Raw genomic sequence first — 17502 nt, 5'->3', positions numbered from 1 at the left:
CTTCAAGTCCAGAGAGCATAGCCAATCGTTTTGCTGAATCATGGGGAGAAGGGTGCCCAGGGAAAGCATCCTGAACTTTTCTTTTACGAGATATTTGTTCAGGGCCCTTAGGTCTAGGATGGGACGCATCCCCTCTGTTTTCTTTTCCACAAGGAAGTACCTGGAATAGAATCCCAGCCCTTCTTGCCCGGATGGCACGGGCTCGACCGCATTGGCGCTGAGAAGGGCGGAGAGTTCCTCTGCAAGTACCTGCTTGTGCTGGAAGCTGTAAGACTGAGCTCCCGGTGGACAATTTGGAGGTTTTGAGGCCAAATTGAGGGTGTATCCTTGCCGGACTATTTGGAGAACCCACTGATCGGAGGTTATTAGAGGCCACCTTTGGTGAAAAGCTTTCAACCTCCCCCCGACTGGTAGGTCGCCCGGCACTGACACTTGGATGTCGGCTATGCTCTGCTGGAGCCAGTCAAAAGCTCGCCCCTTGCTTTTGCTGGGGAGCCGAGGGGCCTGGCTGAGGCGCACGCTGCTGACGAGAGCGAGCACGCTGGGGCTTAGCCTGGGCCGCAGGCTGTCGAGAAGGAGGATTGTACCTACGCTTACCAGAAGAGTAGGGAACAGTCTTCCTTCCCCCGAAAAATCTTCTACCTGTAGAGGTAGATGCTGAAGGCTGCCGGCGGGAGAACTTGTCGAATGCGGTGTCCCGCTGGTGGAGAGACTCTACCACCTGTTCGACTTTCTCTCCAAAAATGTTGTCCACACGGCAAGGCGAGTCCGCAATCCGCTGCTGGAGTCTATTCTCCAGGTTGGCGGCACGCAGCCATGAGAGCCTGCGCATCACCACACCTTGAGCAGCGGCCATGGACGCAACATCAAAGGTGTCATACACCCCTCTGGCCAGGAATTTTCTGCACGCCTTCAGCTGCCTGACCACCTCCTGAAAAGGCTTGGCCTGCTCGGGGGGGAGAGCATCAACCAAGCCCGCCAACTGCCGCACATTGTTCCGCATGTGTATGCTCGTGTAGAGCTGGTAAGACTGGATTTTGGCCACGAGCATAGAGGAATGGTAGGCCTTCCTCCCAAAGGAGTCTAAGGTTCTAGAGTCCTTGCCCGGGGGCGCCGAAGCATGCTCCCTAGAACTCTTAGCCTTCTTTAGGGCCAGATCCACAACTCCAGAATCATGAGGCAACTGGGTGCGCATCAGATCTGGGTCCCCATGGATCCGGTACTGGGACTCGATCTTCTTGGGGATGTGGGGATTAGTTAGAGGTTTTGTCCAGTTCGCAAGCAATGTCTTTTTTAGGACATGGTGCAAGGGAACAGTGGACGCTTCCTTAGGTGGAGAAGGATAGTCCAGGAGCTCAAACATTTCAGCCCTGGGCTCGTCCTCCACAACCACCGGGAAGGGGATGGCCGTAGACATCTCCCGGACAAAGGAAGCGAAAGACAGACTCTCAGGAGGAGAAAGCTGTCTTTCAGGAGAGGGAGTGGGATCAGAAGGAAGACCCTCAGACTCCTCGTCAGAGAAATATCTGGGGTCTTCTTCTTCCTCCCACGAGGCCTCACCCTCGGTGTCAGACACAAGTTCACGAACCTGTGTCTGCAACCTTGCCCGGCTCGACTCAGTGGAGCCACGTCCACGATGGGGGCGTCGAGAGGTAGACTCCCTGGCCCGCATCGGCGAAGCTCCCTCCGCCGACGTAGTCGGGGAGCCCTCCTGGGAGGTGGCCGCAGTCGGTACCGCACGCGGTACCGACGTCGGGGACCTCACCCCGGGCGATGGGCCAGCCGGCGCCACGCTCGACGGTACCGGAGGCGCAAGCACCGCCGGTACCGGAGGGGTAGGGCGCAACAGCTCTCCCAGAATCTCTGGGAGAACGGCCCGGAGGCTCTCGTTCAGAGCGGCTGCAGAGAAAGGCAAAGAGGTCGATGCAGGCGTCGACGTCAGAACCTGTTCCGGGCGAGGAGGCTGTTCCGGGCTGTCCAGAGTGGAGCGCATCGACACCTCTTGAACAGAGGGTGAGCGGTTCTCTCGGTGCCGATGCCTGCTGGGTGCCGACTCCCTCGGCGACCCAGAGCTCTCGGTGCCGACGCGGGGAGGCGACCGGTGTCGATGCTTCTTCGATTTCTTCCGAAGCATGTCACCGGAGCTCCCCGGCACCGAAGAGGAGGACGTAGAATCCAGCCGTCGCTTCCTCGGGGCCGAGGCCGAAGGTGGTCGGTCTCGGGGGGGCTGTACCGCAGGAGCCCTCAGGGTAAGAGGAGACCCACCCGAAGGCTCACCGCCACCAGCAGGGGAATGGACAGCCCTCACCTGCACTCCTGACGATGCACCACCGTCCGACGACATCAGCAGACGAGGTCCCGGTACCACCGACGTCGATGCAGCTATCCGATGTCTCGGCGCCGATGCAGAGGCCCGATGCCTCGATGCACTCGATGCAGGGGCGGCCGAGGAAGATGGTCTGGACGCTGACGACGTCGATGCACTCGAAGATCCCGGTGCCGATGCCGACGAAGAGCCCGAGAACAACACGTTCCACTGGGCTAGTCTCGCTACCTGAGTCCGCCTTTGAAGCAGGGAACACAGACTGCAGTTCTGAGGGCGGTGCTCGGCCCCCAGACACTGAAGACATGACGAGTGTCGATCAGTGAGCGAGATAACCCGGGCGCACTGGGTGCACTTCTTGAAGCCGCTGGAAGGCTTCGATGTCATGGGCGGAAAAATCGCGCCGGCGAAATCAAAGTCCGAAATGACGGAAAAAGAGCACCAAAAAATTTGTAAGGGAGAAAATCTCGACCGAGGCCGAAAAGAGGCCTACCCCGACGACGAAAGAAAACTTATCGGGGCAAAAAGCTGGAAGTACGGGGAGGATTAACACGAAACCCGGGGGGGGTTTCCGGAGCACTTCCCGACACTTGAAAAGACTTTTCCGAAGAAAAAACACGTCAAAATAAATTTGGACGCGCGAGGTCGACTTTCCGGGGTTCGACACGGCGAAAACACGACCGTACCGAGTGCGGACAAAAGAAGACTGGCCGGCTCGAGCCGGTTTCGGGCGGGAAGACGGCCGCGCATGCGCGGTGCGCGCGGGCGCGCGAGGACTAGCAAAGGTCTTTGCTAGAAAAGTTTCCGATTGGAGGGGCTGCCGTGGACGTCACCCATCAGTGAGAACAAGCAGCCTGCTTGTCCTCGGAGAATGACAATGTCATAACAAAACTATATAAGCCACATTGAGCCTGCAAATAGGTGGGATAATGTGAGATACAAATGCAATAAATAAAAAACATAAATAAACTTGGGAAAATCCACTGCTTATTTCTAGAGTAAGCAGAATAAAATCTCTTTTACTGTTCTGGGATCTTGCCAGGTACTTGTGAACCGGATTGGTCACTATTGGTAACAGGATACTGAGCTTGGTGGACCTTCGGTCCGGCCTAGTATGGCAACACTTATGTTCTTATGAAATTGTAACGATGGAATTGGGTATATGGCTTGGCTTGTATGTTATCAATGCCGAAGCTCACTGACTTCTAGCTGAAGTGATAGCTTGGAAAGTAATATTCCTTGAAGTTAAGAATTTGAGGAACACCTTTTCTAGAGAGAGACTTCATCAGGTAAGCAAGGACTAAATTTAGGTCACAAGGCACAGGAGGATTCTGTAGCACAGACTTTATATGAAGTAGGCCTTTCATGATGCGAGCAACCAGCTATGACTGTTCACTGGAGCATGACACACTGACAGGACACTAAGATGTACGCTAATAAAAGAAATTTGCAGAATAATTATTATATAAGTGGTACAGACACTGTGAAATCACCATAGGGAAAAGAGTGATAGGGTTATGGCCATTAGTAGAGCACCAGACAAATGTTTTCCACTTGAAAAGCATACATTCTGCTTAGCTGAAAGCTTGTGAGCAGCTATGAAGCTGTCCTGGATAAGCTACAGACCACCAAGTGTAGATACTAAAGACAGCCTGGAAATTGATCAATGAGTGCTAGAGGCTGAGGTCTGGATGAATAAATCAGCCTGCTTGGTGTGTGACTAGCATTGGAAACTGGAGCACAATTTGAGGAGAACAGCTATGAATAAGTGGAATGGGAAAGTAAACATAAAGAAACAACAGTCTTTAATTCTAGTGCATCTGGTGTAAGATGTAGTAGGGAAGGAAGAATAGGACAGTAGAGAAGGAGCTTTGCAGTCTCCTCACTGGCAAAAAGGCTCATTTGAGGCCTTCCCCATTCACGAGGTCGAAGCACCCTGTTCAGTTTGTCGGCCAACTGATTTTGACATCCAGTTATGTAAGTTGCCTTTATCTGGATACAGCTGGCTATAGCAAAGTCCTTGATTCTAGCAGATTCCCAACAAAATAAAAAGTCCAATTTCCCATGTAAAATATCATTACTTGATTCAAAAGGATCAAGTAATGATATTTTACGTGAAAAAACCAGGGGAAATTGGCCTGTAAAGGTAGTGAAGGAACTCTGTATTACAAGTGGTTGATATGAAGGGCAGTTTCATAGGTCAATGATATTCCCTGTGAATAAACATTGTCAAGATGAACACCTCACCCTTGGCTGAGGTATCTGTAGTGAAGACTAAGTTATGTGGCCAGGGGTCAAAGAGAATGCCAACTGCAAGATTGGTTTTGTGCATCCACTTCCATAAGAACCAGCAAAGCCAAAGCAGTAGGTGAATAATAGTGGAAAGAAATTAACACTGATTCCACTGAAACCTGAGATTCCACTGAGGATACTGCATTTTCAGGCAAGCTACGAGAATCACATGAATAGCTACTGCGATATACCTGAGCATCTCAAGTAAGCTTTAGCAGTTACCATGGACACTGATCATCAGTATGAATATGGGCCACAGGCATCTGGACTATCATCCCACAGAAATGCTCTGAATTGGATGGCGCCTAATACAACTCCTATGAAGGAAATTATATTGGCTGGACAAAGAGTGGACTTCTGAATGAGTCCCAGGGACTGCAGAAAAGCAACTAGCTTCTCCAGGAGAAACAAAATTTGTGACTCTTGAGTAAGCTTCAGATCTAGGGTACATACCCAATCCCATTTCTTTAGTAGAGGACAAATGGAGGGTTTGGTAATCATTCTGAACATCTCCATGAAAAGGTAGCGATTGATGTCTCAGATCAAGAATAGGCCATCAGCTTAATGTCTTTTTTTTGGAATGAGAACATATCTTAAGTAAAATACTCAAGTCTCTTGTGGAGGAACAGATTCTGGTTTGGTTTGAAGAAATAGGACTTCCTCCTGCAACAAATTTAGGTAGTTGAGAAGAGATTTGTTGTTCAGAAGAGGTCAATCCGGATGATTGATAAAATCTGAGACGATAGCTCTCCTTGACAATAAAAAGTATCCAACCAATCAATATTTAACCTGCAGAGGTCAGTGTTATTTTTAAACGCTAACCATCACTGGCTAAATTAAACCCAGATATTCAATGATGGGGACATATCCGTCATGGACACTGAATATTCATGGCTGCTGGAACTTATGTGGGTGAGATCACCCAATCCCTCATTCCAATCTACTCCCCCCTGACAAATCAGCAGCCACAGATGCTCCTCTTACCCACTCGACCCCTCAGATGGCCTCACAGATCCCACCTCCTCACCCTCCACTAATGGCCTTAAAGACAACAGAGATGCCCCTTTCCTATATTCCAGGAACCATTTTGCATCTGAAGCCAGATGAAACAGCAGCAGAGAAGAAATTCTGGGAGCTCAGGGAGGAAGAGATCAATTTGGTGATCAAGTGGACACAACCTGAAATTGTGTGGGTACCAGCCAATATTCAGTGCATGCATACCTATACGTCCAAAGATAAGACTGCACAACAGACTGTCCTACCTGGTTGCATAACCATATGGGCACTGGAACTAAATACCTCCTGACTCCTTTGCAACTCCGCCCCTACAACACCCCTCCACTGCCCAGTTTGGAGTCGTGTGGTCTGAGCTGAAATTCAGCAGCACTGCCCAGTTAAATGTTACAGTTTTGGAAGCCGTATCTTGCTAAGGATGTAAAAAGAATTGAAGCGGTGCAAAGAAAAGCTACGCTGATTTTTAAAAAGGGTTCCAGAGGTGATCCGGGATATTACAGATCGGTGAGCCTAACGTCAGTGCTGGGCAAAATGGCAGAGACTATTATAAAGAACAAAATTACCGAGCATATTCAAAAGCATGGATTAATGAGACAAAGTCAACATGGATTTAGTGAAGGGAAATCTTGCCTCACCAATCTACTACATTTCTTTGAAGAGGTGAACGAACATGTGGATAAAGGTGAGCCAGTCAATATTATGTATCTGGATTTTCAAAAGGCATTTGACAAAGTACCTAATGAAAGACTCCAGAGGAAATTGGAAGTCAAGGGATAGGAGGTAGTGTCCTATTGTGAATTAAAAACTGGTTAAAGGATAGAAAACAGAGAGTAGGGTTAAATGTTCAGTATTCACAATGGAGAAGGGTAGTTAGTGGGGTTCCCCAGGGGTCTGTGTTGGGACCGCTGCTTTTAAACATATTTATAAATGACCCAGAGATGGGAATAACTAGTGAGGTAATTAAATTTGCTGACGACACAAAGTTATTCAAAACTGATACACAGCAAGAGGATTGTGAAAAATTGCAAGACGACCATAAGAGATTGGGAGACTGGGCAACCAAATGGGAGATGATGCTTAATGTGAGCAAGTGCAAAGTGATGCATGTGGGAAAGAGGAACCTGAACTATAGCTACGTGATGCAAGGTTCCACATTAGGAGTCACAAACCAGGAAAAGGATCTAGGAGTCATCGTCGATGATACTTTGAAACCCTCTGCTCAGTGTGCTGCAGCAGCAAAGAAAGCAAATAGAATGTTAGGTATTATTAGGAATGGAAAATAAAAACAAGGATGTTATAATGCCTTTGTATCGCTCCATGGTGCGACTGCACCTCAAATATTGTGTGCAATTCTGGTTGCTGCATCTCAAAGAAGATATAGCGGAATTGGAAAAGGTACAGAGAAAGGTGACAAAAATGATATAGGGGATGGGACAACTTCCCTATGAGGAAAGGCTGAAATGGGTTAGGCTTTTCAGTTTGGAGAAAAGACGACTGAGGGGAGACAGAGTGTGTATCAACAACTTGGAAAGCTAAAGGTGGACAAAGCCATGGGACCAGACGGGATCCACCCCAGAATACTGAGGGAGCTCAGAGAGGTTCTGGTGGGTCCTCTTAAAGATTTGTTTAATAAATCCTTGGAGACGGGAGAGGTTCCGAGGGATTGGAAAACGGAAGAGGTGGTCCCTCTTCACAAAAGTGGTGATAGGGAAGAAGCTGGAAACTACAGGCCGGTAAGCCTCACTTCGGTTATTGGAAAAGTAATGGAAGCCATGCTGAAGGAAAGGATAGTGAATTTCCTGGAAGCCAGTAAGTTGCAAGATCCGAGACAACATGGTTTCACCAAAGGGAAATCGTGCCAAACGAATCTCATTGAATTCTTTGACTGGGTGACAGGAGAATTAAATCAAGGACGTGCTATGGACGTAATCTACTTAGATTTCAGCAAGGCTTTTGACACGGTTCCCCACAGGAGGCTCTTAAATAAACTAGAGGGGCTGAAGATAGGACCCGAAGTGGTAAACTGGATTAGGAACTGGTTGACGGGCAGACGCCAGAGGGTGGTGGTGAATGGAGTTCGCTCGGAGGAGGGAAAGGTGAGTAGTGGAGTGCCTCAGGGATTGGTGCTGGGGCCGATTCTGTTCAATATATTTGCGAGTGACATTGCCGAAGGGTTACAAGGTAAAGTTTGCCTTTTTGCGGATGACACCAAGATTTGCAACAGAGTGGACACCCCGGAGGGAGTGGAAAAAATGAAAAAAGATCTGAAGAAGCTAGAAGAATGGTCTAACGTTTGGCAATTAAAATTCAATGCGAAGAAATGCAAAGTGATGCACTTAGGGAGTAGAAATCCAAGGGAGACGTATGTGTTAGGCGGTGAGAGTCTGATAGGCACGGACGGGGAGAGGGATCTTGGGGTGATAGTATCTGAGGACCTGAAGGCGACAAAACAGTGCGACAAGGCGGTGGCCGTAGCTAGAAGATTGCTAGGCTGTATAGAGAGAGGAGTGACCAGCAGAAGAAAGGAGGTTTTAATGCCCCTGTATAAGACGTTGGTGAGGCCCCACCTGGAGTATTGTGTTCAGTTTTGGAGGCCGTATCTTGCGAAGGATGTTAAAAAAATGGAAGCGGTGCAAAGAAAAGCTACGAGGATGGTATGGGATTTGCGTTCCAAGACGTATGAAGAGAGACTTGCGGACCTGAACATGTATACCCTGGAGGAAAGGAGGAACAGGGGCGATATGATACAGATGTTCAAATATTTCAAAGGTATTAATCCGCAAACAAATCTTTTCCGGAGATGGGAAGGCAGTAGAACGAGAGGACATGAAATGAGATTGAAGGGGGGCAGACTCAGGAAAGATGTCAGGAAGTATTTTTCACGGAGAGGGTGGTGGACGCTTGGAATGCCCTCCCGCGGGAGGTGGTGGAGATGAAAACGGTAACGGAGTTCAAACATGCGTGGGATATGCATAAAGGAATCCTGTGCAGAAGGATTGGATCCTCAGAAGCTTAGCTGAAATTGGGTGGCGGAGCAGGTGGGGGAAAAAGGGGTTGGTGGTTGGGAGGCTAGGATAGGAGTGGCCTAGTGGTTAGGGTGGTGGACTTTGGTCCTGAGGAACTGAGGAACTGAGTTCGATTCCCGGCACAGGCAGCTCCTTGTGACTCTGGGCAAGTCACTTAACCCTCCATTGCCTACCGCATTGAGCCTGCCATGAGTGGGAAAGCGCGGGGTGATGGGAGGCGGGACTGGTGGTTGGGAGGCGGGAAATACTGCTGGGCAGACTTATTCGGTCTGTGCCCTGAAAAGGACAGGTACAAATTCAAGGTAAGGTATACACATATGAGTTTGTCTTGGGCAGACTGGATAGACCATGCAGGTCTTTTTCTGCCATCATCATCTACTATGAGGTATATAAAACACTGAGTAGAGTGGAACGGGTAGACGTGAATCGCTTGTTTACTCTTTCCAAAGATACTAGGACTAGGGGGCACGCAATGAAGCTACAAAGTAGTAAATTTAAAGCGAATCAGAGAAAATATTTCTTCACTTAATGTGTGATTAAACTCTGGAATTCGTTGCCAGAGAATGTGGTAAAACCAGTTAGCTTAGGGGGGGGGTTAAAAAAAATGTTTGGATAGCTTCCTAAAAGAGAAGTCCATAAGCCATTATTAAAATGGACTTGGGAAAATACACTGCTTATTTCTGGGATAAGCAGCATAAAGTGTATTATACTGTTTTGGTATCTTGCCAGTTACTTGTGACCTGGATTGGCCACTGTTGGAAACAGGATGCTGGGCTTGATGGACCTTCAGTTTGTCCCAGTATGGCAACACTTAAGTACTAAATGTGCCTCCTAAATGCCACTTCCCCATCTTTGGATGATATCTTGCAACAGATTCTATTTTTTTCATCTCACTGCTGCCAAATGCACAATTGCTCAGTTACGGAAAGCACCTCAAGCGTCTATTCTACCAGGCTAGCGGCACCGATTGAGCTACATTCTATTGATGGAAAAACTGACAGCCATTAAACACACTTATGGGCCCCACTGCAAGCTTACTTCTCTTCACATTTATGATGTGTGTTGAATTCCACAGTCTTCATTCTGTTTTCTATGTTTTATAAGTTTTCAGTTCAGTGGGAGGGGTGGATTTGGGGGGAGGAGGGCGGAGGTGGGGGGAGTAGCAAGGGGTTGTTGTTGCTTGGAGTTCTCTCTTTTCTACTAATAATGTTTTTTTTATTGTTAGCATACTGTTTTTATGCTTCTGTTTGTGTATTAATATAAAAACTTTAATAAACTTTACATTAAAAAAAAAGCGCATACCGCTTTCCTCAATCTAAGGTCAAGAATAAAAATGAATTTTCTGACATTTTAATAGACAACCTCAGATATATATTGGACACAAACACATAAAACAGTTCAGATTTAAAAGTCTGCTCTAACACCAGAACTGCCACCTTGAATGTGACTCTCTCAGAAAAGTGCACTTATCTGGAACCAAAGAATGTAACCCCCCCCCCCCCCCAATCCCTTCTATGGGCTCATCTACTCTAGTGCAATTTTCCCGGGATCAAGGCCAGTCTATTCCCACCCACCCCCCCCCCCCCCCCCACCCCTTAAAATATCTTGTTTTCAAAGGACTCAGAGCTTTTTAGCTTCAGTTCAGAGGAAGGCAAGCATGAAATGCTACAGAACACCAGGACACCCAAATGTGCCTCAACCTTTGTCTGTCAAAATGCCACTTGCTAAGGTAACCTTCTTTACAATACTGTTTGAAATCTTGACAAATGGGGAAGTTTTTCAAGAATCACAGCTGCAGACAAATGGGGAAGTTTTTCAAGAATCACAGCTGCAGACTAAGGACACACATCATATGATTGAAAAGCTCAAAAGTGGTGGTGTGGGGGGGGGGGGGGGGGGGGGGGGAGCACAGTTCACAAAAAGGCCAAGCCTCCCTCATGCATATGGCTAGAATACATTCTTCCACAGAGCGGGAATTCATAAAGACTGAAGTCTACACAGGGTGCTAGTGCTAAATCCATGCTGGTGGGAACCAGGGAAGGATGACTATAAAGCATCTACCTATTTTCAAAACTTAAAAACATACAGGAGACAATTCTATAAACTGGGGCCTCCACTTAGGGGCACCAATGCTGTGCACTAAGCAGCAAATCTGTAACAGTATCTGTGCACCAAGGTGCCATTATAGAACACTAGCAGCAGCTGGGCATAAGCACGACTCAGTTTACATGCAACCATTTACGCCACGTCAATGGTATATATAAACGGGCACACCTACAAGCGCCAAGTGATGAGCCTAACTCAGGGGCAGCCAATTCCGGTCCTCGAGAGCCCCAGGCAGGTCAGGTTTTCAGGATATCCACAATGAATATGCAGGAGATAGATTTGCATACCAAGGAGGCAGTCCTTGCAAATCTATCTCCTGCATATTCACTGTGGATATCCTGAAAACCTGACCTGCCTGGAGCTCTTGAGGACTGGAATTGCCTACCCCTGGCCTGTTAAGTTGCATGTGTCATTTGGAGACATGCCCATGCTCTGCCCACAAATACTCCCCTCCTGCAGATACATGCTACAGCACTTTGGCACTACCTTATAGAATAGCGTCTAGTGCACATTTGCCCATAACTACCAATTACTGGTGCCTATGATGAGAATAAGTGGTGTGTACGTCTAGGCACAATTTGTTGAATTACCTCAATTTATGCAATTAGGTAAAGCCTTCTAAATCGAAGTCCAAAGCTGCATAACGGCATCCTGTGAACATCCAAAATCCAAATTTTGCTACATTCATGTTAACTTACTGGGGGCAATATTCAGCCCACAGCAGCAAGCAGCTTGCAAGCCATTTCCAGCCACGGGCTAATCCTGGATATTTAATGCCAGGGCATTAGCAGTTTCCACCAATGAATAACTGGGTATATGTCCACTGACCCAAAGTTAACAAGGCACCAGCTGATATTCAGATCGGTGCCCAGTTCATTTGCTGCATAAAATCAGGAGAGCTGTTTTCCTGTCCTAACTATGTGATTTCTTAGCCAGTTAGCGGGGACATTCTGCAGCACTAAACCGATTAAATGACGCTGAATATCTGGTACTGGCTAGCTCAGCAGGGTTTAACCGGGCAGGATAAACCCTTTTGAGTATCGACCCCATTACTTACTGCCCTCAACTTTACAGCAAATATTTCTTTTATATGGTGTAATGCCCATTCAGCAGATATATAAGGAAGAAACATTTTGTTTCTGCAATTTATGCAATCTTGAGTTAGGAAGATACTCTTGATTAACTAAAGTGTTCTTTTGGTCCATCTTCTATTATATACAGGCTCATAAGTTCGAGTACTGGTTCCCAATTTGTTGGTCAGGACCCCAAATGGGGTCACAATGTTAGTAGATGAAGGTCACAAGAACAGGGCTGCTCCCTCTCCCTCTGGACTTCCAGTTATCTATGCCCAATAGTGGCAGTCAGTATGGTGCCTGAGAGCCAACAAATGCTCACAGTCCCTACCTCCTCCTCCTATGTGAGCATCCTGTTAGATTGGAAATTCAACCACAGTATTAGGATCTATAAGTGAACAGCGATACAAAAGACCCTGCGCTGACTTATGGTACTGCTGTCTTAACACTTTTGATAAGTGAGGTAGGAGAAAATAGATGAGAAAAGGAAGGGGAATGGTTGCTATTTTGTTTTCATCATCTAGAGTCATGTGATTTTTTTTTTTTTTAAGTATTTAAATGGGGGTCATGTTGGATAGAAGTTTGAGAAACACTGAGTTAGAGCATACCAGCAAGGCAAGTTAGGGGTCAAAGTCAATTCTTTACAAGCACAACAGCACACAGTCTTACTGTTCAGTTAGTAAGTGATATTAAATATGTGCTTCAGTAGACCATGTACACAGCCAAAATAAATGAACTGGCTGAATACATGAACTACGACATTAGAAATCTGCACATTAAGCAGATGTACAAACATTCAAAATGCATGCAGAATGATACAAACACAGGGCTTGTATCAAACTTATCTTTGCAATTTTAAATAAAACTTTATATTGATGTGCCCCTTCTCAAAACACCAACGTTCTGACAGTCGTTTTATGACCATTATTGTGTGACTGAGTGCTGAATAATATAATTTTAAACCTAATTTTGAGATTTTCAGTTCAAGGGCAATTCAGCTTGGGCAACCATCAACCACAGTTACATAGAGCCTCCAAGCTTCTCAATGTACCTTATCCATTTTCATTTTCCATAATACCAATCAAATAGGGTCAGAGGACAATAGGAAGTAGACATACAATATAAGAAGCAAGGACTGGAAGCAGCTGTGATCAACAAGCCATCATTGCCTCAAATAGCTTCATACTCCTGATTTTTTTTTTTTTTTTTTTTAAGACCAGTTTAAGACAAGGAACCCACAGAAAGCAAAGCTGATTTGTTGTTACAAATGTATTTTTTAGGAAGTTTCCATTTATTGGTTTATCTTATTCATTTACATTGATCTCTGTAAATATACATATATGTTTGGACTGTTTGCCTGATTGCTTTTATCATTCAGTCTAAATTTTGATGGTCGTGAAATAAGGCACAAGAAAATTACTTTAAAAAGAAAAGTTAAGACATTCCTGCTACTGATTTTTTTTTTTAATTTTATTTTTATTTTAAATTTTTGATTTTTCCTTACCTCGGTTTTAATATTAAATCGAGATGGTTCTTGTCTGCACCGGTTTGACCTCCTAACCCCATAAACATCAGGATATGTTTCCCACATCTGCAAAATAAACAGACCATCAGAGGCCTGCTTCATCCCATCAATTACTGCTATAAATTTTATGCACAGCTAAATCATAAATTTAGGATGTTTTAGAAAATAAAATAAAATCCTTCCTGTTTCTGCTATACTAACTTATAACACTAAGGGGGGGTGGGGTTATCATCAACATGGGCTACCATTAAGATTGGTTATTTTACCACAGCTCATGCTGTTATAGCACAGGTTCCATTTTATGCTATGAGACCTAGGTACTAATAACCTGGGTTAAAGTAAAATAACCCATCTTTAACAGTAGCCTGGGTTGATAACTTCCCCCTAAGCGCTACTATTAAATTTTTCAGTTTCCCTTGTTAGTCAACACATTTTTATGATTCTAACATGGATAAGATGTGCTCATGGATAAGGGTAATGGGATTTGATATACCGCCTTTGTGTGTTCAAAGAAACTGACTCAATCCTGTAAGCCACAAATAATCTCAGGTGCCAAAACAGTGAATGAGCAAATTTAAGATAGTATATACATTCTGTTACATGGATCAGGTCTCAGAAGACATGTAAAAATGTCAAAGAAAAATGTGCTGCACCTATGAAAGAATGCTAACTTCCTTCAATCCCCTCGCCCCACACCCCCCCACACCTCCACCAAAAAAACAAAACAAAACCGATTTGAGATTTCTTGCTGGCATGCCTTAATTCATTTCCTTTCCTTGATTCCTGCTGAGGCAGAGAAACGGATGTCTTCCTGGTGTAACCTGGAAGTTGTCAGTATGGTTATGCCAGAGCAGGAGTAAACAAACAAACAAAAAAAAAAACTGTATACAAAGATGAAAAATCCCCTGAAGGTAAAACGAACACTAAAGGAGAAAAGGCAAAAATCATAGGCAGATGCTGCAACAATGTTCTCCAAAACAGAACGCAGTCTTCCCACATGGGCACTGAACTAGTAACATACATAGTAACATAGTAGGTGGGCGCTGAACTAGTCTAATAAGAATAAAGGAAAGGAAATTATCAGGTAAGGCAAAATTTCACTTCTTTCCATCCTGTTAGACCAGTCCAGACCAACAGATTGGTCAAAGTTATATCCTTCAGGGCAGGCGTTTCCCTCAATTACTGCTCTGGCAAAGGCCTATTAAGGCCATGGTGGAAAAACATACAGGGGACTCTGATTGGGTCAGCGCTGTACCAGCATGTCTGTCTCTGTCAACCCCAATTTCTTCCTGCAACTGCTGCATTTCTGATGATGACCCAACAAAATGCAGTCGAGCATGGGAGCCTCCAATGTCCCACCAGAAGTTGTAAGACTAACAGGTTTAGTTCCCACATCCCCAGGGTCCACCTGAATATCCTTCACTCCTACAATATGTGCCACTGAGAATGCTACAAGACTGAACTCTGCTCAGCTGCAAAGCTGGTCAATTTCTTTCACCGCATCAGCACTTCTGGTGCCTCCTTACTTGTTGATATAGACCACTGCTATAGCACTGTCAGCCATACTGCCTTTCCTTGTATTATGTAAGAAAGTGCTGTAGCACCATGCTGCTAAATGGCCAATGCTCTACGAGGCTTCCAGGGACAAATCAATGCCTTTGGGTGACTCTCCCCACATGGGAGATGAGCTTAATATACCACCAAGTGAACCACTTCCTGAAAGTCTAGGAGAGCAGGACTTGAATCTTGATCTTCTGGTGTTTGTAGCCAACAGAAAAGGCCCACTGAAGCAGCCTCACCTGAGCAATTGCCCATGCAATCATGGAGTTGAGTAGCTGCAGGTACTCCCATATCCTTGGGGTCCACCAAGAACAAAAATCCTTCTACTACTACTATAAATCACTTCTGGGCTCAAAGCTAGTCTATCCATTCCTGGATAAGAAAACCATCCCCCGTTTGTTGCCAAGTGGATGCTGAAGTTCTCTGGCACCTGCAGAAAGACCAGCTGACTTTTGGTGTAGTTTGTCAAACAGCCCAGGTGTTCTAACAGTTATATCACACTGGCTATCACCAGTTTCCTTAAAGCTACACGTATGCACACACACCACGAGGCTGAGAACACACCATTTTTCGGAAGCACACACAACAAACGAGTTGCATCACTCCACCTCTCCAGCCAGGCCCAGGGTAAAGAGATCCGAAAATTATATAATTGGCCCAAACACTTGTATTTCATGGCATAAATACCCATGGTGTTAGAACTGAGCCCCAGGGTTCCTAATGGAATAATTTGTAATTTATAGCCTCACTGGAAGTTCAAGGGTCTTTTCTAAACATAGCACAAGGTAATCTGGCATTTCCGGCACTGAAATGTTCTGGAGAGTTTAGAGGAGAGAGAGAGAGAGAGAGCGAGAGCGCGAGAGAGCGAGAGAGAGAGCGAGAGAGAGAGCGAGCGAGCGAGAGAATCTGATCCTGTCTTACCAGGCAGATGAAGAAGATGGAAGGCATAGCTGCACAACTTACAGAATATATGATACACTTCATCTTCATTATTGCACAGTTCTCAAATCAGGCTTCTGCCCTAGCCATAGAACAGACAGTTCTAACATCACTGGTGACACAGCTGAGAAAGGAGGTCAGCAAAGGTAGGAGGGGCATGGTCCTCCAGTTTGACATCCTCAGTTTTCGACTTGGTGGACCATGGGCTGTTACTTAAAAAAAACAGACAACCTAGGTTCAGGGTGCATGGTACTTTCATGTTTCGTGGGATTCCTGAGCAGCAGATCCTACAAGATGAAGACATCAGGATCTCTATCATCAGAATGGACCTCAGAATAAGGAGTGCCTCAAGGCTCCCCCATCTCATCATCTCTATTTAATAGTCTAATGCCCCCCCCCCCCCCCAGGCTAAAACTGGAAGAGAGCGGTTTCAACACATACATCTATGCAGACAACATAACCATATGCATCCCCTTTGTTAACAACATTCAAGATGCGCTAGAAGACATCAAACAAACGCTTGATCTGATGGAATCCTGGGCCACAGCTTTGAAGCTTAAACTTAAGAGAAAAAGTGAAGTTCATGACAATAACTAGCCCATACAAACCAATAGTATGTAACAAATTCTCTATCGGTCACACAGAATATTTCCAAGCCTGGTCCTGGAGGCACCCCAACCAGTCAAGTTTCAAGGATACCTGCAATGGATATTCATGCAAAAGATTTGCATGCACTACCTCCACTGCATGCAAATCTCTCTCATGAATATTCATTATAGATATCCTAAAATCCTGACTGGCTGGGGTGCCTCCAGGACCACGTTTGGGAACTACTGCTCTAAACACAAACACCAAAGTGCTGGGAATACTACTCGACCAGCACTTTACGGTAGAACCGCAAGTGTCTGCTCTAACGTCAAGAGTATTCAGATCACTAACTGTGATAACTAAAAAGCTACTTCTCAAAAACACCTTTAGCATCCTGGTCCAAAGTTTTGTTCTGGCACAGATAGACTACTGCAACACGGTTTATTCGGGTTGCAGGAAATACATCTACAAAAAGCTACAGACAGCACAAAACACCTCTGCACATCTGATCTACGGCGTATCCAGATATGACCATGCCACACCACTATCACAATCCCTGCCATGGCTACCCATAAGAGCAAAAGTAGTTTTCAAAGTACGTACTTTCATATACCAGGTTATCTATGGCACTGCTCCGAGCTACCTGATGTCATTAGTAGAGCTACTGTTAACTAAACCTCAAGGAAAAGCTAAGAGACCACAAGATTATCCACTTCCCAGCTGCAAAGGAGTGGTCTACAAATCAATACACACCACCAACTTTCCATACAACGCAGTTATAAATGGTAGAATACTTTGACCAAAGACATATGACATGACATCTCCTATAAAAACTTTCATTAAAAAACGAAAAGCAAAGGTACGTACCTGTAGCAGGTATTCTCTGAGGACAGCAGACTTCATATTCTCACAAGTGGGTGATGCCGATCTGCACTGCCCGATCCTGCATTTTGCCCAAATTAAAAATAGAGCTTTGTGGAGTGCGAGCCATGCTCCACCGCTCATGTGCAAATGTCTTCCTGGCTGTCACACGAACGCGGTCTCCTCAGTTTAATA

At 45.7% G+C, this 17502-nt stretch overlaps 1 protein-coding gene across 1 annotated transcript in view; it reads right to left on the bottom strand.

Moving 5' to 3' along the window:
- CHD2 (chromodomain helicase DNA binding protein 2) overlaps window positions 1-17502 on the bottom strand; it is a 434678-nt gene that overhangs the window by 338090 nt on the left and 79086 nt on the right. The window contains 1 exon segment of the mRNA XM_030189719.1: window positions 13339-13425. Within this exon segment, the coding sequence (XP_030045579.1) occupies window positions 13339-13425 (87 nt within the window).

This window comes from Microcaecilia unicolor, chromosome 1 (assembly GCF_901765095.1).
Source record: "Microcaecilia unicolor chromosome 1, aMicUni1.1, whole genome shotgun sequence".
NCBI classification, from domain to species: Eukaryota; Metazoa; Chordata; class Amphibia; order Gymnophiona; family Siphonopidae; genus Microcaecilia; species Microcaecilia unicolor.
The sequence above is the reverse complement of the archived record's forward strand: the minus strand, read 5'-3'. Positions and strand labels throughout refer to the sequence as shown.